Source organism: Chelonia mydas, chromosome 5 (genome assembly GCF_015237465.2).
Source record: "Chelonia mydas isolate rCheMyd1 chromosome 5, rCheMyd1.pri.v2, whole genome shotgun sequence".
Taxonomy (NCBI): domain Eukaryota; kingdom Metazoa; phylum Chordata; order Testudines; family Cheloniidae; genus Chelonia; species Chelonia mydas.
The window spans coordinates 71,381,749-71,404,759 of NC_051245.2; the positions used below are offsets into that span (position 1 = coordinate 71,381,749).

A 23,011-nucleotide genomic window follows, 5' to 3' on the forward strand; every position below is an offset into this window, starting at 1 on the left:
TTGGGAGGATTTGGGGGGAACCCGGGCCCACCCTCTACTCCAGGTTCCAGTCCAGGGCCCTGTGGACTGCAGCTGTCTAGAGTGTCTCCGGGAACAGCTGTGCGACAGCTACAACTCCCTGGGCTACTTCCCCATGGCCTCCTCCCAACACCTTCTTTATCCTCATCATAGGACCTTCCTCCTGGTGTCTGATAATGCTTGTACACCTCAGTCCTCCAACAGTCCACGTTCTCACTCTCAGCTCCTAGTGCCTCTTGCTCCCAGCTCCTCACACGCACACCACAAACTGAAGTGAGCTCCTTTTTAAAACCCAGGTGCCCAGATTAGCCTGCCTTAATTGATTCTAGCAGCTTCTGGATTGGCTGAAGGTGTTCTAATCAGCTTATCTTAATTGTCTCCAGAAGGTTCCTGATTGTTCTGGAACCTTCCCTGTTACCTTACCCAGGGAAAAGGGACCTACTTAGCCTGAGGCTAACATATCTGACTTCTATTACTCTCCTATAGCCATCTGGCCCGACCCTGTCACATATGCCTAGACATGTAATTTATTTGCCCTGTTGTGTTTATAATTCTGCTAGATTATCTAAGTGTCTGTATTCTTAATGTACAGGGAACTTCTGCTTAGTGCTCACAGACTAGCTCTGGTAGTTTTGTTTTGTTTAATGTAATTATCACCTACACAAACTATACTAATGCAATGTAAAGGCAGCAAGGAAACATTGAAATAAAAGTCACTGGAACTGCAAAAAAAAAACAACCTTCCCTGTTACCTTACCCAGGGAAAAGGGACCTACTTAGCCTGAGGCTAACATATCTGACTTCTATTACTCTCCTATAGCCATCTAGCCCGACCCTGTCACAGCCATATATATAGGCTTGGCAGAATTTGTTTTTTTATAGAATGGAGAGGAGTAACTAGTGGTGTTCCCCAAGGGTCAGTCCTAGGACTAATCCTATTCAACTTATTCATAAATAATCTGGAGAAAGGGGTAAACAGTGAGGTGGCAAAGTTTGCAGATGATATTAAACTGCTCAAGATAGTTAAGACCAAAGCAGATTCTGAAGAACTTCAAAAAGATCTCATAAAACTAAGTGATTGGGCAACAAAATGGCAAATGAAATTTAATGTGGATAAATGTAAAGTAATGCACACTGGGAAAAAAATAACCCCAACCATACATACAATGTGATGGGGGCTAATTTAGCTACAACTAATCAGGAAAGAGATCTCCGAGTCATCGTGGATAGTTCTCTGAAGATGTCCACACAGCGTGCAGCGGCAGTCAAAAAAGCAAACAGGAGGTTAGGAATCATTAAAAGAGGGATAGAGAATAAGACGGAGAATATCTTATTGCCCTTATATAAATCCATGGTACGCCCACATCTTGAATACTGCATACAGATGTGGTCTCCTCATCTCAAAAAAGATATGCTGGCCTTAGAAAAGATTCAGAGAAGGGCAACTAAAATGATTAGGGGTTTGGAACGGGTCCCATACGAGGAGAGATTAAAGAGGCTAGGACTTTTCAGCTTGGAAAGAGGAGACTAAGGGGGGATATGATAGAGGTATATAAAATCATGAGTGGTGTGGAGAAAGTGAATAAGGAAAAGTTATTTACTTGTTCCCATAATATAAGAACTAGGGGCCACCAAATGAAATTAATGGACAGCAGGTTTAAAACAAATAAAAGGAAGTTCTTCTTCACTCAGCGCACAGTCAACCCGTGGAACATCTTGCCTGAGGAGGTTGTGAAGGCTAGGACTATAACAGGGTTTAAAAGAGAACTGGATAAATTCATGGAGGTTAAGTCCATTAATGGCTATTAGCCAGGATGGGTAAGGAATGGTGTCCCTAGCCTCTGTTTGTGAGAGGGTGGATGGAGATGGATGGCAAGAGAGAGATCACTTGATCATTACCTGTTCGGTTCACTCCGTCTGGGGCACCTGGCACTGGCCACTTTCAGTAGACAGGATACTGGGCTGGACAGACCTTTGGTCTGACCCAGTATGGCCGTTCTTATGTTTATGTTATTTTTGAGCATTTTCTTATTTTTATTTATTTAAATTTTCACAGTTGCAGGAAATTATGGGGGAGGATCAGACAATTATTTAGTGACAGTAGATGCAGAGATTCAAAAAAGTTAAAATTTAAAGCTTTAACTCACAACATCATCAACATCATATGTCAAAATATACAAATAGCCTTATGTCAAACTCTAGTAAGTTCTCAGGCAGTATTTTTCTTACTTTGCTTATCTTTCAATTTCTATTATTGCTCACGAAAATGCTTTTTCGTTGCTTTGTGTATGCATCATGAAATTTATTGGTAAGTTAATAAATCTTCATATAGGTTATTATAGGACTGGCTACAAGTGTTGTCCTTGGTGTGAGATCCAAGGCTCAATTAACCTGGGTAAGTGACTGGTCCTTCGGGACCAGGAATTAATGTTGCTGTGATTCTTGGTCTTAAAGACCATCTATCATGGAAATACACTCACTCACCAGGGTGACAAAACAGACTGCAGTATCCGGGGGACTCTCTGTGAATCTGTTTAAGGCTGTTAATGTGCCTGAAGAGTTTGCACATGGTACAGTTGGTTGGGGAAATCTAAATTTAGAACTCACAACCAATTTAGGGTTTGTGTCCTGTTTTTTCAAGTCTGCCCTGAGCTTGGTACTCATGCTCTTGGACCACCGTTGGGAGCATTACAAAGTCAATGGGAGTTTTGCATATAAATTAGCATTTTGTACCAAGTACTCTGAAAAATCAGTTCTAGGCATCTCAAATTCGGCACCCTAAATTACTTGTCACTTTTTTACACTTTTTACAAAACTGCAATCTCTGTATTTCCAGTCTTTCATATGTAAAATGGGAATGAAAATACCATCTCACTTCAGAAGTGTTGTAAAGATTAATTAATATTTGTAAATAACTAAGATGTTTTTAAAGAACTAAGGTACTATGATGAGAGTACCACAGAAAATGTTCCAGAAGAAATTAATAATTCTGTGTTCAGTGCAGAGTTTGGATGGCATGTGGCAAATAGTGCATGGGGTTATATACTGAATAAACTACCTTTTAATGAGTACTGTTCATCCTGCACATTGAACAAGGCAGGCATCTTATGGATAAAATAGTATGTGGTCATGTAATTACAGACAGTATCATAGTACATATGCACAAGGGGGCCCAATGAAGGTTGTATGGTCAACACTGCATTCTGCCATTTCTTATCTTCCACATGCTTGATTTTGCAACCCAAGTGTTCTTTTAACAAGTTTGTTTTTGTTTGTATTTGGTGTGGATGAAATAGTACACAAAATGTGAAGATGGTAATTTACTGTATTACTATAACAAAACAGGATTGCTAGCCTCTGAAGTGCAGGATAATGTCTCACTGAAGGCAATTTTCAACAAATCTACAGTGAACACAATGTGCTAGTAATGAGGTACTATAATTCACATGTCCCTGCAAAACAAGCACCAAGGAACATCTCTGAGATTAAATATCTTAGACACTTCCCGGGCGACAGCAAGCCAAAACATAAAATATTAGAGGGTAACTAACCTCAGACTAGGATTTTTTTAATTAGCGAATCCAGGTGTGCAACATATTGCTCAAACTCCACCCTTTTTGGGGGTGGGGCAGGAAAGAGGACACAAAGAGGTATAACTAGCCATAGTCCCAATTTAAGTGTTCTTTAAAAGATGATGGTGATGTAAGTTTCTGCTCTTGAGACATGAAAGACAAGAAATTAACATTGCTAAAACCTGAGATGCAAGTTTCAGGATTTGTCTACACATGAAAGTTATTCAATAATAAGGTAGGGCTTGAATTTAAAGGGAATCCACTTTGGAAGGGGATTAAGCTAACTCAAGAAAACACACTCTGATTCCAAAATAAGAGTGTCCACACACAGAGTTATTCCAAAGCGATAGCTATTCCAGAATAGCTGAAGTGTAGCCAAGCCTTGAGCCTTTTTTCTTAAGTGTTACATAGAGTAGCTTTACACTTACTTAAATTTACATTTAATAAGGTGTATTTCTTTCACTTAATATCTATCAATATTTAATTAATTGAATAATAAGGTTAAGGTAAGTATCTTCAAGATAAAGTCAGACATGAAATAACAGTTAGAGAAACCCGAAATTAAGCATTCCTTGATACTTTACACAGAGAACTCTGGTTCAGTCTTCTTTGCAAAGTTGTCTGCTTGAAGAGTTCTGATATCACATATGGAAAGTAACCTACTAATATACCTTAGTGAAATGAATGAAGCAAACATACATAAGAATGGCCATACTGGGTCAGACCAAAGGTCCATCCAGCCCAGTATCCTATCTACTGAAAGTGGCCAATGCTAGGTGCCCCAGAGGGAGTGAACCTAACAGGTAATGATCAAGTGATCTCTCTCCTGCCATCCATCTCCATCCACCCTCTCACAAACAGAGGCTAGGGACACCATTCCTTACCCATCCTGGCTAATAGCCATTAACGGACTTAACCTCCATGAATTTATCCAGTTCTCTTTTAAACCCTGTTATAGTCCTAGCCTTCACAACCTCCTCAGGCAAGGAGTTCCACAGGTTGACTGTGCTCTAGGTGAAGAAGAACTTCTTTTATTATTACTTTTAAAGGAGATATATAGTTTAGAAAGGCTGCACCAAAGACTCCAAACAAAATCTAAGCCACCAGACTGTGAGCAGCATAAAGCCTGGAGACCAACCCAAACAAAAAAAATGGCATTTTCTAAAGATACCTAAGATTATGTCACATTAAACAGCCATAGTGACTAGGGTAACTTAGCATCAGAAAAATAATAGCTATGAACCAATTTACAGGACACTGTTTTTAAAAAACAAATTTTATATATGTCCACTAGAGTAACAACTTTACAATAGGATATTCCCATGTCCAATATTTTTTGGTGCGTGCTGTAAACAAAGACCAAAAACTAAACCATTCTGAAGTTATTCACGTGACAACATTCAACATTAAAAGTATCAAGATGAAAACCTTTACTCAGGCAAGACCATTCATATTAAATCAGTCTTTTACATGAAATTCCCAGAGCACACACAATATTCTGGTACATACCTGATCTATTAAGCCTGTCAATTCTATCCAAACTAGGAGAATGGATTCGAATACGAGGGCTACTTTGATTGGAGGATTCAGAACCTAGATCAGTGAAAGAGTCTTCAAGTGTGAAGAAGAGAATTTCTTTTACACATTTGTGACAGATACTGTGCTGACAAGGGAGGATCAGTGGATGGGTAAATAACTCCTTGCATGATGGGCAGATGAGCTCTCGTTCAATATTCTTAATGGTAACCTTGAAAAGAGAGAGGTGAGGAGGAAAGCAAAATTAAGACAAGATCAGAAGCTGAGCCAGTAAGGCTCACATTATATACAAACATTCAAAACTACCTTTACATCTTACATCAGAAAAAGAACGTGGCTTCAAAAATATAAGCACAACAAAGCTAAGCCTTGCATCTCAGATCCTCCAGTAAAAATGAGAAGTCTACTGTAAAAACAAAGCAGAGTTGTTTTTTTAAATTAATCATAAAGTTCCCCTCTGTTGGCTTTGAAGTTCATCTTCTAAAAGGGCCAAAAAGTCTCTAATACCAGATTCTCCATCTACATTGCTAACACCACAGATTAAAATTTAAAGGCTTGAAACTAATTTCTTTCACCACATGTACTGTGTTTATTATCCAAAGAGAGTGCAAAGAGTAAATATAGTAAGCAAAAGTGAAACTGTCTAGAGTCAATTTCAACTCTTTTTAGTTCTACTTCTCCTGCTTTACACAATAATCTGCATAAGAGCTGTAAATGACATTTTTTAAAAAATGAAAAATTTAACAATCCTGAAAACATGAGGTTTTGCATGGGGCTTTTTTTTTTTTTTTTAAAGTAAAAGCCATGTATTTATGCTTTAACTACCTGAAAGTATCACTTTACTATAAATAATTGTTAATCAATTGCATTATTCAGTTCATTTCAGTATATTTGGTCACAAAAACTTCTTCCCTGAGAAAGATCCAAGTTCTCAATAAGTAGCTCTGGATAAACTGTTCCTCTCACATCTACTTAAGCTTGCTTTTCTCTAGCGGGCATTCAATAGTTGGGTTTACCCTTCTTCCAAGTCCCGGACAATCACGAAGAACACACGACAGCACATTGTTTCTAAGGCGGCGGCGGGGGAGCGAGAAGATTCCTGCCCCAATTACCGTCCAGTCAAAGTAAATTATAGCCCGGTTGACTGAATTAGGAGAAACGCTCTGCAACGCCCTAGGAAGAGCGCTTTGTGAACTGGGTGGGGTGGGGGAAAGGAGAGAGCTTGGCTGCTAAAGAATCAGTGAGTAATGGGCAACCTTTCTTCGCTCCCCCAAAACAAAGGCTTCCCCTGCCACACCCCCACGGGGGATTTCTGGAGGGCGCTCTCCAGGCAGGGCTGTCAGACGGGAGCGAGGCCGGGCGGCCCTGACAGCTCCTCCCGGGGGCAGAGTCCCGGCAGAGAACTGCAGCAGGATGAGTCTGCAGAAAGCCCGCAATCCACGCGCCCAGGTTTCCGGGGAGCAGCGCCGCCGCCTGCAGCTCTCGGGCTGGGTGCGGCGCGGCAGCCGCTGCAGTTCCAGGCACACGGGGGGCTGAGCGGTGTTAAAGGCAGAAAGTTTGGGGCGTCCACGAGCCCCGCGGGCTCGGGGAATCTCCCGCCTTCACCGCGCCCGGGCACCCACCGTCCGCCCCGACCCCCACCCCGAGCCGGCAGCCAGGGCCGCCAGACGCCCCGCACTCACAGCGGGCTCCAGCCGATCGCCCTCCATCCTGGAGCCGCCTGGGCGAGGGCGGAGAGCGGGGCCGCAGGAGGCGGCGGCTGCTGCGGGCTCCCAGACAGTGCAGCAGCTGCCCGCTGGCCGGGGCGGGGCGGCCTGGCAACGGCGCCCACCGCACAATGAGGGGCGGGGCGACACCTGGCACCTTTGTCCGGGAGGAGGAAGCGCGGCCCTCGCCTCACCCAAGCCGCCCCCAGCCGAGAGGAGGGCAAGGGGCAGCGCCGCGGGCGGGTCGGCCGGCCGGGGAGCCTGAGCTGGGGGTGGGGCGGGGGGCGGCAGGGACCGGCCCCAGTGCCGCGCCCCGCAGGGCAGGCGGAGGGCAGGAGAATCTCTGCTTCACCCTGCCTCCCACACACACCCCCCCTGCAGGAGACTAAGCCTAGACTGGCTTCCCTTAAAATCCATCCTGGGTGACGGATTTTCCCCCTCCTCCCGCTGTAAATGAGAGACTTGGCAGTGGACTTAAACTCTAGCAACAAGGGAAGAAGTTAGAGGTGATCAACAGGTTGTTAAAAAGAATGAAAAGTCACACTGGAAGGGGTGGTACAGATCAGGCGACCAGACAGCAAATGTGAAAAATGGAGCCCGGCTGGTAATAGGAGCCTATATAAGAAAAAGGCCCATAAATCGGGACTGTCCCTATAAAAATCGGGACATCTGGTCACCCTAGGTACAGAATGGGACAGTCACACCTGAATATCCCAACCTCTCTGTTTACTCTTGAGTATTTGTTTTCAGTGGAGGTGGGGGAAGGGTTAAGTATTTTTCAAATATAACAATACAAACTTTAAATGTTAGTTAATGGCAGTATCAACTATTTAGATATTAACATACTCCATGTGTACACTACAATAAAGTACCTAAATCTGTGACTGTGCACACAGTTAGAAAACCCTTAATACTACCTTATGCCAGGAGGAAAAGTAAACAACATCTCCCATCTACATTTTAAAACACTCTGTGTTTCAGTGCCAAATGGTCCAGGTGGTGGTAGCAGGCTTGCAGATTTGCCAAGGTTGCAAAAGCTCCAGCTGGTGCAAAAATGCAGCTGCCTAGTACTTGTGTAGTTTATGCTGCCAGGAGCACATCCAGCCTGCACTCCAGTACCTCCCTCCTACTGCACCACCCTTGCCTGTTCAAGGCTTTGATCATAATCTTTAGAGCCAGGAATGGATCAGATTCCAGCTGCATTATTAGAATACACAGGTAACACTATCAAAAGTGCCTAACTCACTTTTGAAATCTAGCTTTAGGAATCTAAATATCAATCTCACTCTTGAAAATGGGATTTATGCACTTCCAAAAGTTTTACTCAACATCTCTATTTATGAACCATCAAGACAACAGCACTTCTCTGGGACAATGCAGATCATAAAACTGAGGGGAAATACAAGTGAGAGTTGGAGACAAGGTAAATAGAACTTGTCTACATGGGAAATTGACCAGATTAGCTCCCCATGTGGACACACTTATTCCAGTGTAAGAATGTCCACACACAGAGAGCTATTCTGGAATAGATAAAAACAATGAGGAGTCCAGTGGCACCTTAAAGACTAACAGATTTATTTGGGCATAAGCTTTCGTGGGTAAAAAAACCCCACTTCTTCAGATGCATGGAGTGAAAATTACAGGTGCAGGCATAAATATACTGACACATGAAGAGACAGGAGTTATCTTACAAGTGGAGAACCAGTGTTAACAAGGCCAATTCAGTCAGGGTGGATGTGTTCCACTCCCAATAACTGATGAGGAGGTATCAATACCAAGAGAGGGAAAATTGCTTTTGTAGTGAGCTAGCCACTCCCAGTTCCTATTCAAGCCCAAATTAATGGTGTTAAATTTGCAAATGAATTGTAGCTCTGCAGTTTCTATTTGAAGCATTCTTAAAAATAAAATACCTACCTGGGGAAGTGAGGAAACAGATTGACATAGCGAGACAGGTACCCAGAAGTCACCTACTACAGGACAGGCCCAACAAGGAAAATAACACCAGCACTGGCCATCACATACAGCCCCCAGCTAAAACCTCTCCAGCACATCATCAACGATCTACAACCTATCCTGGAAAATGATCCCCTACTCTCACAGGCCTTGGGAGGCAGGCCAGTCCTCGCTTACAGACAGCCCCCCCAACCTGAAGCAAATACTCACCAGCAACTACACACCACACCACAGAAACACTAACTCAAGAGCCAATCCCTGTAACAAACCCCGTTGCCTATTCTATTCCCATATCTACTCTAGCGACACCATCAGAAGATTGAATCACATGATCCATACCAACAGGGGCTCATTCACCTACACATCTACTAATGTGATATATGCCATCATGTGCCAGAAATGCCCCTCTGTCATGTACATTGGCCAAACCGGACAGTCTCTACCCAAAAGAATAAATGGACACAAATCAGACATCAGGAATGGTAACATACAAAAGCCAGTAGGAGAACACTTCAATCTCCCTGGACACTCAGTAACATTTAAAAGTAGCCATCCTTCAACAACAAAAATTCAAAAACAGACTTCAAAAGAGAAACTGTAGAGCTATAGTTCATTTGTCCAATTCATTCCCGTGTAAACTAGCCCATAAGCCCTGTCTATATTAAATAAATTTGCACCAGTCTAGTGATATTGATGCAGTTATACCATTAAGGGCTTGCACCATAAACATGGTGCATTGGTGTAAAGCAGTGCTTACACTAGTGCAGCTTGATCCTTTAACATACCAAACCCAACTCAATAAAGTAAAATTCCTTAGTGTAAACAGGGCCTTTACCGAAGGTATCCAGCTGTGGAGTAAAAATCAGGAGCCTAGGTGACTCTAGAGTCTGACCATCTTGAGGTAACTGCAGTTACCTCTCTCTTTGATCACATTTTTCCACCATGACCAAAATCACATTCTCAACAACCATTCTCACCTACTTTTCTCTCTCCTTCCCCATTCTTCCCCCGTTAAAAAAAAAAAAAAAATAGAACCCCACTCCAAGCAGACTTCAAGAACACCAAAAGGGAGAGTAGCCACTCTATGTGTCAATTAGAGTGACAATAGCAAAGTGCTCAGATACTGCAGGAATGGGGTGCAGAAAAAACCCCTTATGTTGATAAAATTGAGGCTCTATCAGCAACAGAGACAAATAAAGAGCATTTTCTCTCCAAGAAAATGGTATACTATATTATGAAGGAAGAGAGACAAAGGTACACTTTCTAGTGGCCATCATACATCTCAAAAGCATTTAAATAAGACTGCCTAGGATGAAACTGAAAATTCTACCAGCATAGGCATCACTGTTCTATGATCAATGTATGTCCTTGTTGTGAACCAATCACAGAACAGTGATGCTATAGTGATAGTCGGATGAAACTGAGAATTCTAACATCAATACAGAAGCACCATCTTGCGCCTATCATTGTAGCTAAAGAACAGCTAGCAATAAAGGAATGATTCTTCTTTACAGCAGGATGGGCTTTCTGTGGTCTAGTGGAAATTCAAGACTGAGTCTGAGTATTGTGCTGAAAGAATAGCTCGGCACGAACTCAGAAGTTTGTGGGGAGAAAAGCACTAGATGTCATTGTATAGTCATCTGAAAGAGCACTGCGAGGTACCTCTTCTCCGCTGGTATCCTGGAGTGAGAGACTGGAATTCAACATTGTCCCAAAAGGGAAGAGGGGCAAACAAAAAGGGAGTGGAATGAAAGGGGGGTGGAGGGGAGAGAAGAGGGAAAAAAGGAACAAATACATTAAACTGATTGTGTCCAAAACTAGAAGTCAAGAATTCCCACCTAATCCCACCTCTGCTACTAACTCCCTCTGTGACAATGGGAAAAGCACTTAACTGCTGTGTTTTCGGCCTTCTGTATACTAGAAAAGTGCATCGGTTTAAACTAAATTAATTTTTACACTGAGCTTCTTAAACCAGTGCTAAACTCTAAAGTAGAGACATGTAATCCAATTTGACCCTTGTTTGTATCAATTTATCTTAAATCAGTAGTTTAATTAATATAAGGTGGGATTGAACCTGGTTTATGTGATCTGCATTATGGATTTGCACTAGTTTAACTAGACTGATTTAAAAAAAAAAAACTAGGTCGTTTTTCTGGTATAGGCAAGGTCCTATTTCTTATCTGGATAAGGGGATGAGATTATCTGCCTCGTAGGTTGTGCCCATGCTAGACTATTTTGGGAAGTTTCCCACCATTGCTGCATTAGGATAGATTAGGAAAAAACAGAGGGTGCGCTCTGTGCCAGGTCAGCTCATCTTGCTTAGAACAGGCCTGGACAACAGTGGTAAAGAAACCTGTGTCCTGTTTTCACCTATGCTTGCTGTTGCTACTACTGGTGGGAGATTTCCCCCAAAAAGTTTAGTGCAGACAAAACCTCAGGGTGTTTAAAACATAGATCTTCAAAGTGCTGTACAAATATTAAGGTGCACTCTGTGTTAAAAATGTACTGGATGTTTTCTAGTCACCAGAAAAGGACATGCTCCTTGCCCCAAAGAGCATCAAATGTATGTCATCCAAGGCATTGGAAAAAAATGTGGAGTGTAATTTTAGAAAAGCGGGGAGGAACAGGCCAGGAGTTCTCTCTTCTTTAATGGCAGTTGGATGGATAAAAATATAAGAATGGCTGTACTGGGTCAGACCAAAGATCCATCTAGCCCAGTATCTTGTCTTCCGACAGTGACCAATGCCAGGTGCCCCAGACGAAATGAACAGAACAGGTAATCAACAAATGATCCATCCCCTGTCACTCATTCCTAGCTTCTGTCAGACAGAGGGGCTAGGGACACCATCCCAGTTCATCCTGGCTAATAGCCATTGATGGAGCTATCCTCCATGAATTTATGTAGTTCTTTTTTAACCCTGTTATAGTCTTGGCCTTCACAACATCCTCTGGCAAAGAGTTCCACAGGTTGACTATGCTTTGTGTGAAAAGATACTTCCTTTTGTTTTAAGCCTGCCACCTATTAATTTCATGTGGTGACTCCTAGTTCTTGTGTTATGAGAAGGAGTAAATAACACTTCCTAATTTACTTTCTCCACACCAGTCATGATTTTATAGACCTCGATCATATCCCCCCTTAGTCGTCTCTTTTTCCAAGCTGAAAAGTCCCAGTCTTATTAATCTCTCCTCATATGGCAGCTGTTCCATACCCCTAATCATTTTTGTTGCCTTTTTCTGAACCTTTTTCCAATTCCAATAGATCTTTTTTGAGATGAGACGACCACATCTGCACGCAGTAGTCAAGTTGTGGGCATACCAGGAATTTATATAGCAGCAATACATTTTCGGTCTTATTATCTATCTCTTTCTTAAGGATTCCCAACATGCTGTTCGCTCTTTTGACTGCCACTGCACATTGAGTGGATGATTTCAGAGAACTATCCACAATGACTCCAAGATCTCTCTCTTGAGTGGTAACAGCTAATTTATATTTATAGTTGGGATTTTATACATATAGTTGGGATTATGTTTTCCAATGTGCATTACTTTGCATTTATCAACGCTGAATTTCATCTGCCATATTGTTGCCCAGTCACCCAGTTTTGTGACATCCTTTTGTAGCTCTTCACAGTCTGCTTTGGACTTAACTATCTTGAGTAGTTTTGGATCATCTGCAAATTTTACCACCTCACTGTTTACCCCTTTTTCCAGATCTTTTATGAATATGTTGAATAGGACAGGTCCCAGTACAGATCCCTGAAGGACACCACTATTTACCTCTCTCCATTCTGAAAACGGACCATTTATTCCTACCCTTTGTTTCCTATCTTTTAACCAGTTACCACTCCATGAGAGGACCTTCCCTCTTATCCCATGACAGCATACTTTGCTTAAGAGCCTTTCAGATAAATAGCTGAAAAACCCAGAGGTTTGCGTGTGTCTCACCTTCTCCTTTTCCAACATGCTTCCATTTGAAAATATGCATCCTCTCCACCCATATCCAGGACAAAAAAAAATAAATTAAACCCCTACATAATGTGGATTAGCATCTTTAGATATTGGGGGAGGGGCAGAAACAATACCATCTGTGGTCATGTACAGTTAAGCTTGTGGGGAAAAAAAAAAAACGCATTAGCTAGGAAATTCAAAGTTAAGACATACAATGTCCTTAATTCACACAATGGAAAGAGGTTTAGCTAATTAAATAGATTGAGTTATGGCCTGAGTTTCAATGGTAAAAGGCTGTCAAGTTTGATAAGCCCTATATTTGACCTACATGTTACATACACACAAAAACACAAAGTAAAGTGAGTTTAAAAGAATGTAATCAAGATAGTCGGGTATGTTTTTTCCCAAAAATTCTTTAATGATGTTACTAATGCCACTTGAGATGATTCATTAATACCAAAAAAATTTAAAGAGTAATTTGCTTTTCATCATTATTTACTTTTTACTTTACGGAGCTTGAGCAGTGAAATTTGACTGGTAAATTGCATTTGCTGGAAATGGTGAACACAGCGGTGATCTTTTTGCATTTTCAGCTCTGCAAAGAAATGTTTACATTCAAAACAGAGGGAAATGGTTTATTTATTTAAAAGACCAATACAGCCATTTTATTTCAAGTTCACTTTGTAAACCACCCTCCTAACAAAATCCAGAATGTTGTACTTAAAGCTACTGACATTAACACTGTCACTAATTTTTATATACTTTTTTAACTGGAAAATGTCAGTTGGCCAAATCTCATGTAGCCCTGTAGCACAGACAAGGAAGGAAAAACAGGTTAGTGAGGAAATGTTTTATTGTCAAGCTTCCAAGAGGCTAATAAACCATGACTTAAGACTTAATTTGGAAATTTACGAATAACTGCATTATCCTTTCAATTTAAGAATTCCTTGACTCTATAGGCTTGTTCCATCAGAGCTTTGAAAGAATTAGTCTTTGAAAGCATCACCCAGTTTTGTCTACACTAGTAAGAGTACCTATTGCTAACAACAGACGTGACTGAATTGTTGCTGAAAACGGTTCAACTATCAGCTGCAGCCAAGAACAAAACCTGTTCAGCACTGCCATCATCTCTGAAATAGTACTGAACAGGGTTTGGCCTTGGCAACACTTGCACTTACAACATGGTCCATTCTAGTTCACAGGTACCCCTTGCCAACACCTGTTACCAACAACAGTTAATTTTGCTTGCGTAGATAAGGCTATACTCCTACCTCCCGATTGCACAGTAGTGCCAACGATTGTTATTGTCACGATTTTGTGAGTGACTATTTGTTCAATCCTATAATAGATCATTAAGGTATTAACTTGTTTGTGTGCTTGTTTACTTTGAATTCAGAGTACTCTGAGAGCAGGATTTTAATTAGCCGGGTCTCCCCAGCCTATTAAGACACTGCATGGATGAAAGGTCAGAGGCCTGGGCTCCAATTAATAGATCTGGAAAGGAGAAGCACATGTTCTCCCTTTAACCCCTCCGGACACCTAATTTACTATCTTTTTGACATCCCTTGACCCCAGAACTACTGCATTATCAGGGCAGTTTCCCCTGCACCATTTTTGTTCATATTGCTGCATCACTGAGAAGGAAAAGGAAGGGGCAAGGGAAGGGAAGGGAAGGGCCAGGCCATTAAATAAATTAGTCAGAGTAGGTGGCTTCAGTAGTTGTCTCTGCAGAAAGGCCAACCAAAAACTGGAAAGCTATCCTAATGGGAGTCCCTGGGGCTTGGGAGTCCCTATGCAGCATAGAGTTAGCTACACTGGCCCCTCAGCACAGGAGGTATAGCCAGAGTGCCTTGTATTCCCATGATGCTTGACTGGCAGAACAATTAAACTGAAATACATTTTATGATCCATTATCCTCACTCTTCCCTCCCATGTCCTTAATCTGTATTTGTTAACTTGTTCACTAATTCACAATAGGTCTCCCAGGCATGGGTCTGCACTGGCTTTCAGGTAAGATATGAGGTACTAGTTTTAAGTAAACTAAAGTATTTAGCTACGTTGTTTTTCATTTGTATTGTGATAATGCCTAAAGACCTCAGTCCATGACTAGGCACTTTACACGCAACACAAAGATGGTCCCTGCCCCAGAGAGCTTAGAACAGTTCGTGACTTGGCTACTAGAGACACACCTCTCCCTCTGTGCAATACTATGGCATTTGCAATCAGGATGGATGTGATAGAGTTTGAGCTCAGAGTTCGCTGGTTAAAAACAAGGAGGCTAGTGGCAAAGTGTTCTCTGCAAATTGTCAATTCTGCTGATTACATCCCTAGGTCCAAAAAAGTTGAGCTTCAGAATATACAGCAAGGCTCATTTGTTTTCCTGGGCTTTTCCTAACTGTAGGGGTTTCAGGATGCAGGTTAACCTAGCAAGGAAGGTTATTTAGAGTGGCTTTGCTAAAGGTGCTATTTTTAGTCTGGGAGATATAACTGGTTTGGGGAGTATGAGCTAGTATTCTAGATATTTATCCTTCGGTTGTGTTACTCTCAAGAGTGGACAAGTGCTTTGTAAAATAAGGAGAGAAGAATGAATAAGGTTTTGCTATAACATACACACACAAATATATTTAGATAAATATAATTATTTGGTTGTTAAGAGGAAAGGGAATCACTGTTCTAGAGAATGTTTGCTTAGTCTATTATTATACATACACAGCCATTGTCACATGAAGGCTGTAACTAGCTTCCCATAATAACTCAAAGTTTAACCATGCAATTTCTTTCATCTTCTCTAATTTTTTTCTCCAAATAGAGCCATTGTGCCTGCAAATTGTTATAGATGGTATTCTTAATTTAGAAGTGATTAATATATATATATGTATATTTTAATTTCCAAGCTCTTTCCAGGTGACTTTATGAACTCCACAAGGAATAGCGGCACCCACAAAGCACAGGTGCAGTGCTTAGGTCTTTATTTCTAGTTTATCAGAGTCTAAAACACCCAGCCAAAGTTCAGAGGGCCTTCACAATAACTATGTTTTGTAGAAACAACCAAACCAAACATAATCCTAGATAGTTTTTTATATTAACATTTCCCCACTCCATTCCATCCCAATTGTGGAGACCAAAGTCATTTCTTTTGCTCCTTACTTCGACCTTCTCATCCACCTACCTTTGAGTTACTTCATTGCCTCCCACAGCAATGCACCATGAGAGTCAAATACTTTGTCCTTGCTGCCAAGCCCCTACACTGGGCAGCTTCTCCCTTCAAAGTTGTTTCCATGCTGTCCCTAACACTTAGAACACGCCCAAAGTCCACTTGCCAAGCCACCTCACCGACCACATTCAATGCGATGGAGACTATGGCTAATGAGATGGAGGTCAGACAATCTTAAAAAAATTAACCATCAAAACGGCTCAAGTGTTGTGGAGTCATCCTCCTCTTCCTCACTTTATGACCCTCACTAGTTGTATCATGCTGAATTCAGTTTACATGCTCTTCAGGGCAGGGATCTTGTTTTTATGAGGCACTGCAAAATTAAAATAAATTTAAAGGCAACAATGAATTTCTGATTAATACATGCAGCCAACCACCAAAACCATCAGTTTCATCCTTTACCCACAATTGCCAGCTTCTGAAATACAAGGTGGAAAAATGTGAGATCTACAGAATGAGAGGTCTGGACTGCACATAAAACTTAGCTAACCATAGCTACACTACTCAGGGGTGTGAAAAATCCACATGCCCGCGTGGTGTAGTTAGGCCAACTTAACCCCTGGTGTAGATGCAGGTAAGCCGGTGGAAAAATACTTCCATTGCTTGGGGACGTGGTGTTCCTACAGCAATGAAAAAAACGCTTTCATCATTGTAGGTTTCATCTACACTAGGAGGTTATGCTGGGAGTTATGCTGTCATAGTTATGGCACCATATTGTAGACATGGCCAGGAAAGGTTTTAATTTCTATGGCTCTCTCAGTGTACTAAACCATTTATAGGCTCTAAACTCTCCTTGGGTCTGGCCACTCAATCTCTAGGAGCAGAGATGTGCTACAGGACCTGAACCCTATTTGGTCTTACAAACTCTGCTAGGCCAGTTTATAAATTTTCTCAGCTGAACTGCACAGGTTCAAGGTTACATTCTTAACTGGTGCAGATACAGCACCAGGGAACCAACACAGTTACAAAGGACTCTGCTTTCCAAAGTCCCAGGATGTTATGATCCTCTTCAACTGTGGGGAAAGGAATGCAGCTGGTATCAGGGCTTAATCTGTGCCAGGGATGAGCGCCAGCATCTTTAGGCTTGGCAGTTCATAGCCCCAGCACCTCTGGGTTTGCTGCATCCGTTACGAATGTAAAAAAATTGCTTGAACCCCAGCACTTAATTGTTTGAGCCCAGGCATCTCTTTCATTACAAATTAATCACTGGCTCATATGCTTCTACTACTCTGAAGAGTAAAGAGAAGTTCAGCACATCTTTTCTGCTCCAAACCTGTAGCATCCTGCTTCACATCAAGGGCAACCCAGGGAACAGCAACAGCTGCCCCGCTTTGCTGTGCCAAGTGATCCAGGGAGCAGTAGAATACAACAGGTCCGATGGACAAGAGCTTCAGATCTGCTGCGGCTGCTGCTTCTCTACACATCACCTGGAGCTTGATGTGCTCACTTGCCAAACAAATGTAGGAGATATTGGGAAAACGCAGCCACTTTTAATTTTAAGAAAACATCCAAACCAAAATACACTTCATTAAGGCAGAATTTGATCTGCCAAGAAGTAATGACACTTATATCATTGTAGTTATTTTAAAAGCTTTTTGAAGTCTGGGAAATTCATAACTAAGGTTTAACAAGCACCTTTAATCCTGACCTCATAAAACCAGACATAAAACGTGCATAAATCACCAAACAACAGATACCCACTGATTGGATTATCAGTGCTTTTCTGTTCCCACTACCTCATCCTTGTTTTGTCTTCCCGTGTCACATCATGTCCTTAGCTCCTGTAAGCTCTTCAGAACAGAACAAAAATCCATCTGGGAAGTGACTAATGCACCTTCGGGTGCTGTTTAAAAATAATATAACTTCTTCTAAAATAAAGCACCAACCCTCATCACATACAGGCCACCAACTCAAACACTCACCCACTGATAGCAAGAAACATCTGAAGTCTGATAATACATATATACATACATACATACACACACACACACACACAAAACAGTAACTCCTGTTGAATTCAAGTAAGTCAATATGTTTACACAGAATTTTGGAGCAAGCCTCCCAGACTGAGTCAACAAACTTGGGCTAGCAGGGCTGGCACTACACTCTAAAAATAGCTGTTTAAGAGAGCGCTTTGAAGTTGTGACTCCGCCTGAAGCTTGGGCTATATGGCTGCTAATAAACCCTATTATACTTCCTCTTGTCAATTCCTCACACAGCTCAGTTTTTGTACCACTGTACAGAGCCATAACTATATCTTCTCCTAAAATTAAGCAGGAACTGCACCATAAAATAGTTATCAATGTACATACAGACACTATTTAGGAATGGATCATAGACAGGACTACAGAGGCAGAGTTTAGGTTATTTGAAGAGCCTGAATTATGAGTTTCCTGATGTCCAAATGCCTTTTAAAATACTGTTTAAAAGTGATCGTGTTCTAATAAGGTTTTTGGTTGTTTTTTTAAAGTATTCTTTATTGTACAGTGTTTTGTCTAGAACCAATATTTTTAAAGCTGCTTGTTATTAATCACAGGCTCTCTGGAGAGCCAGATTAAAGAAAGAAAAAAAGTGGAGTAAAAGGAGTGAAGAAAAGAGCCTGGGGAATTGACCAAAAAGTATTATATATGTTGTGCCCCTTATATTAACAACAAAAATCTACAGTTAAAAATAGTCATGGATAAGCTAAAATATCACTTACATTTTTCATTGATTTATAGTCTCCTCTTATAGAACCAGGCAAGAAAACATTAACTGGAGCAGGGTCAGCGCTAAACACTATTTCCAGAGCTGCACAGATGTTAGTTATGCCATTACAAAAATATATTTTTTACATTACTCAGTGTTAAACATTTACGTCGCTGCCATTAGAGAACCGGCACCATGTGAACTCCAAGAGCCATTCCAAATAAGAACAAAAAACCTGATCTATAAATGGGAGACAATTTTGTGAATGGGCAGAGGAGGAGATTTGTTTTTATTAAATATTTTCACATGCCGCTGTTGCTAAGTGGTATTTCATATAATGGACAGTAACAAAAAGGAGATTTGATATATCATTAGCATATTACGTTTACTGAAGATGAGACAGGTGACAGCAAGGAAGGATGGTGTTGTGGTTAAGACACTGAGCCGGGACTCAAGAGATCTGGAGGAAGATCAACCATTTCCCCTCTGCCACAGTTCTGTTGTAAAATGAGGAGACTGCTTAGCCTCCCGACCTTACAGACATATCGTGAGGTACCCAGAGATTGTGATGATTACCATAGAAAAGCCTGTAAATCAAGAGGTCAGAGGATGCAGGAAAAGGTACCAATCTTACATTCTTCATGAATCCCAACTCCCCATGTAAGTCAAGTGGGAGTTGGGGTGTATAAGGAATGCAGAATGACTTTTTGTGAAATTAGCCATCAAATTCTATGTTGACACTCAACCCTATGCTACCCACTGAAGTACATGTTGCATAGATGTAATGGGACAATTTGGCACCAGTTACCAGCACAGAACAATAATTTGTGGAGGAGGGGATAGAAATGAAATCCTTACAGGCAGTGATTTCCCTACTCCCCCCCCCCAAGTTTTGTGAACTAGTTACATGCCAATTTAGTGACTGATTGGAAATTTGAATTGAAATTGAAGCATTAATACACACTTTAAAAGCATATACAGTGTCTGATAAAATACGTGTATATGAAAAAGTATATTAGATTTGAAAAGTATGAACATAGACTAGCTTCCTTATACAGCTGTTGTTTTTTATGACAATGTCAGTGCATTCATTTCGGTGATGTTGGCCAACCTAATAATTTCAAATTATGATTTGTAAGCAAAGTCTAAATGAGCTCTCCCTGACAGCTAGTGATGAGCTGGGGGGAAAAGGCTTCAGGACCAGATTGTATTTACATTTACACCTAATCTACCTAGGTATCCAGCAAACAGAGCTGTGTTGCCAAAGTGATAGATTTTGTCTGAGGTTGGGTTACAAATCACTTGAATGCAGGGAGGTAATGAAATTTTGTTATTGTATGAGTAAAGGGCAGAAGAACTGTACTTAGCCTGTGTTGTCCGAGGGCATCGAGAGAGGGTGGGGACAGGTGTTTTGCTTGATGGTCTACCGGAGTCACAAGTACTATTTGACCTGCCCCTCTCCACTGTTTAAAGACAGAGCTGATTAGGCTCCATAGATAATCTTTTGTTTTGTTAAGTGACCACTACAGCTAAAATCACTGATAATGAGATCAAAGTGCTTAGACTTGCCATGGGACAGTGTTTCTGTTGAAGAGATGGCCCAGACTGCACTAGCAGTGAGGTTCCCCTACTGAGAGCTCAGCTGAAATCACTGAGCGCTGGGTGGAACCTCAAGAGACCAACTTGCAGAGGTCACAGTGGCAGGTGGCAGCAGAAGGTGACTGCGCAGGGCCATTGGCAACAGAGCAATGGAGTGAACAGTGCCACAACGAACAACAGTGGCCAGAACGAACAGTGAGCAACTGGAGGAATGAGCAAGGTGCCTTCTTGCCCCCAACCTGGGAGGTGTACTCACATGAAAGCACCTCTGAACTCTGAGTCTCCACTGACCAAGGACAACACCGGTGAGTGGGGTGTGGTGGAGGGAAAAGTGAGGGGCATGTTAAATAAATATTTGTTTGTTGGACTAAATTTTAGTGACTTTGCTCCAGAATGCTAGATTTGTGACTGGGAATGGAAACTTTATATAAATAGGTTTCCTAGTAGGCCAAGGTTTTTAAAATGCATTATTTGCCAAGGTTGTTATCTCACATTGTTGCTATCTGGAAACGTCATTATGTTGGGGAGTTTCTGAACTAAACATTTTTATTATTAGAATTAATTTTTACATAAGAATTGTTGTACTGGGTCAGACCAATGGTCCATATAGCTCAGTATTCTTTCTTCTAACAGTGGTCAAGGTCAGGTGCTTCAGAGGGAATTAACAGAACAGGTAATCATCAAGTGATCCATCCCCTGTTGCCCATTCCCAGCTTCTGGCAAACAGGCTAGGGACACTCAGAGCATGGTGTTGCATCCCTCCCCATCCTGGCTCATAGCCACTGATGGACTTATTTTCCAGATATTTATCTAGTTATTTTTTTAATCCTGTTGTAGTTTTGGTCTTTACAGCATCCCCTGGCAAAGAGTTCCACGGGTTGACTTTATGTTGTGTGAAGTACTTCCTTTTGTTTTTTTAAAACCTGCTGCCTATTAATTTCATTGGGTGACTGCTAGTTCTTGTGTTATGTGAAGGATTAAATAACATTTCCTTATTCACTTTCTTCACACCAGTCAAGATTTTATAGACCTCTATCATATCCCCCCTTAGTCATCTCTTTTCTAAGTTGAAAATTCCCTGTCATTTTAATCTCTCCTCCTGTTTCATACCCCTAATCATTTTAGTTGCCCATCTCTGTACCTTTTCCAATTAATATATATATTTTTTGTGATAGGGTCACCAGATCTGCACACAGTATTCAGGTGTGCATGTACCATGGATTTATATAGACTATGATATTTTCTGTCTTATTATCTAACCCTTTCTTAATGATTCCCAACATTCTGTTTGCTTTGTTGACTGCCACTGCACATTGAGTGGATATTGTCAGAGAACCATCCACAATAACTCCAACATCTCTTTGAGTGTTAACAGTTAATTTAGACCCCATCATTTTGTATGTATAGTTGAGATTCTGTTTTCCAATGTGCATAACTTTGCATTTATCAACATTGAATTTCATCGGCCATTTTGTTGCCCAGTCACCCAGTTTTGGGACATCCTTTCGTAGCCCTTCACAGTCTGCTTTGGACTTAACTATCTTGAATAGTATTGTATCATCTGCAAATTTTGCCACCTCACTGTTTACCCCTTTTTCCAGATCATTTATGAATATGTTGAACAGTAATGGTCCCAGTATCGACCCCCCAGGGATACCACTATTTATCTCTCTCTATTCTGAAAACTGATAATTTATTCCTACCCTTTGTTTCCCATCTTTTAACCAGTTACTGATCCATGAGAGGACTTCCCTCTTATCCCATGATGGCTTACTTTTCAAAAGTCAATTTAAATTAAATACATTTTTTTAAATGTATATTTTTTTAGAAATCTAGACCTGTTATGTGTTTTGGTGTATTTTATATTATCCTTATGTTAAATTTGCATTATCCTAACAAAACATTTAGTTTATTCATATCTCTTTAAAATGTTGCAGGTCAAAGTGAAAATGAGAAGACAAAAAACAATACAACAATTTTTCCACTCAAAGACCTCAAAAACTAACCAAGGTGAAGAACACATCATGAACCAAGAATATAGCAACATGTCATCTGAAGGTTCAAGTGGCGTATCTACATCCGACCAGCCCAAAGCACAAATACAGCTACCTACTGAAGAAACAGTGTCTCCAAAACCTAAAGGCAGTTCCCGATGTTTGTCGGTCAAAGTGTTCCCATTCATTGAAGTTACAAAAGATGGCTCCTGGTGCACCTCTTGCAAAAAAGCTTACGAAGAAGGAAAGCTTCCCAATGCTATAACTGGTAAAAGTGGAGGAGCTTGGTTTGTCAGACCGATCAGCAAAGCCAATGCCGACAAGCTACATGAAAAGGCAGCAAAACACCAGGCCTCTGGAGTGCATCAACATGCAGAAAGTCTTATAAGCCCACTTTCAAAGCCCGTTTTAGAAGTACTTAATGATGCTGGTAAGAATGTTGGAAACACAACACAGTTCATGCGAACAGACATGGCTGTGGCATCATACTTTCTAGTTAAGCAAGAGATACCACACACTGCAAACTGGAGGCCAATGTTAAGTGCATTGTCACTTGTTCATCCTGTAGTTGAACACTGGTTCCGAACAAGACCAGCAAATGCTCACTATCTTTCTGCAAGAAACTCAACTGACTGGCTAGAAGCATGCGGTGCAACAGTGGAAAAACTCAACAGCTGAAAAAGTGAAGAACTCTCTCACCACATTCAAAAAAATTTGCATACATGGCTGATGATGCCTATTTGCATCGGTGCATTCAAGTCATTGTGTCCATTATCTTGATGT

At 41.2% G+C, this 23,011-nt stretch overlaps 1 protein-coding gene across 7 annotated transcripts in view; it reads right to left on the reverse strand.

The window, feature by feature from the left end:
• Positions 1-23,011, reverse strand: part of TRIM36 (tripartite motif containing 36) — a 50,981-nt gene that overhangs the window by 23,120 nt on the left and 4,850 nt on the right. For 3 of the 7 annotated variants that reach the window (XR_006291076.1, XM_043547206.1, XM_007055411.4), the window contains exon 2: positions 5,100-5,337. Coding sequence is in view for 4 of the 7 variants with exons in the window: in XM_043547206.1 (XP_043403141.1) it covers positions 5,100-5,337 (238 nt within the window). In the remaining 3 variants the exon portion in view is untranslated. Of the gene's footprint in view, positions 1-5,099; positions 5,338-6,142; positions 6,472-6,808; positions 7,062-23,011 lie in introns of those variants that run through there. The other 4 variants (XM_037901560.2, XM_043547205.1, XM_027817836.3 and 1 more) reach the window with 4 other exon arrangements.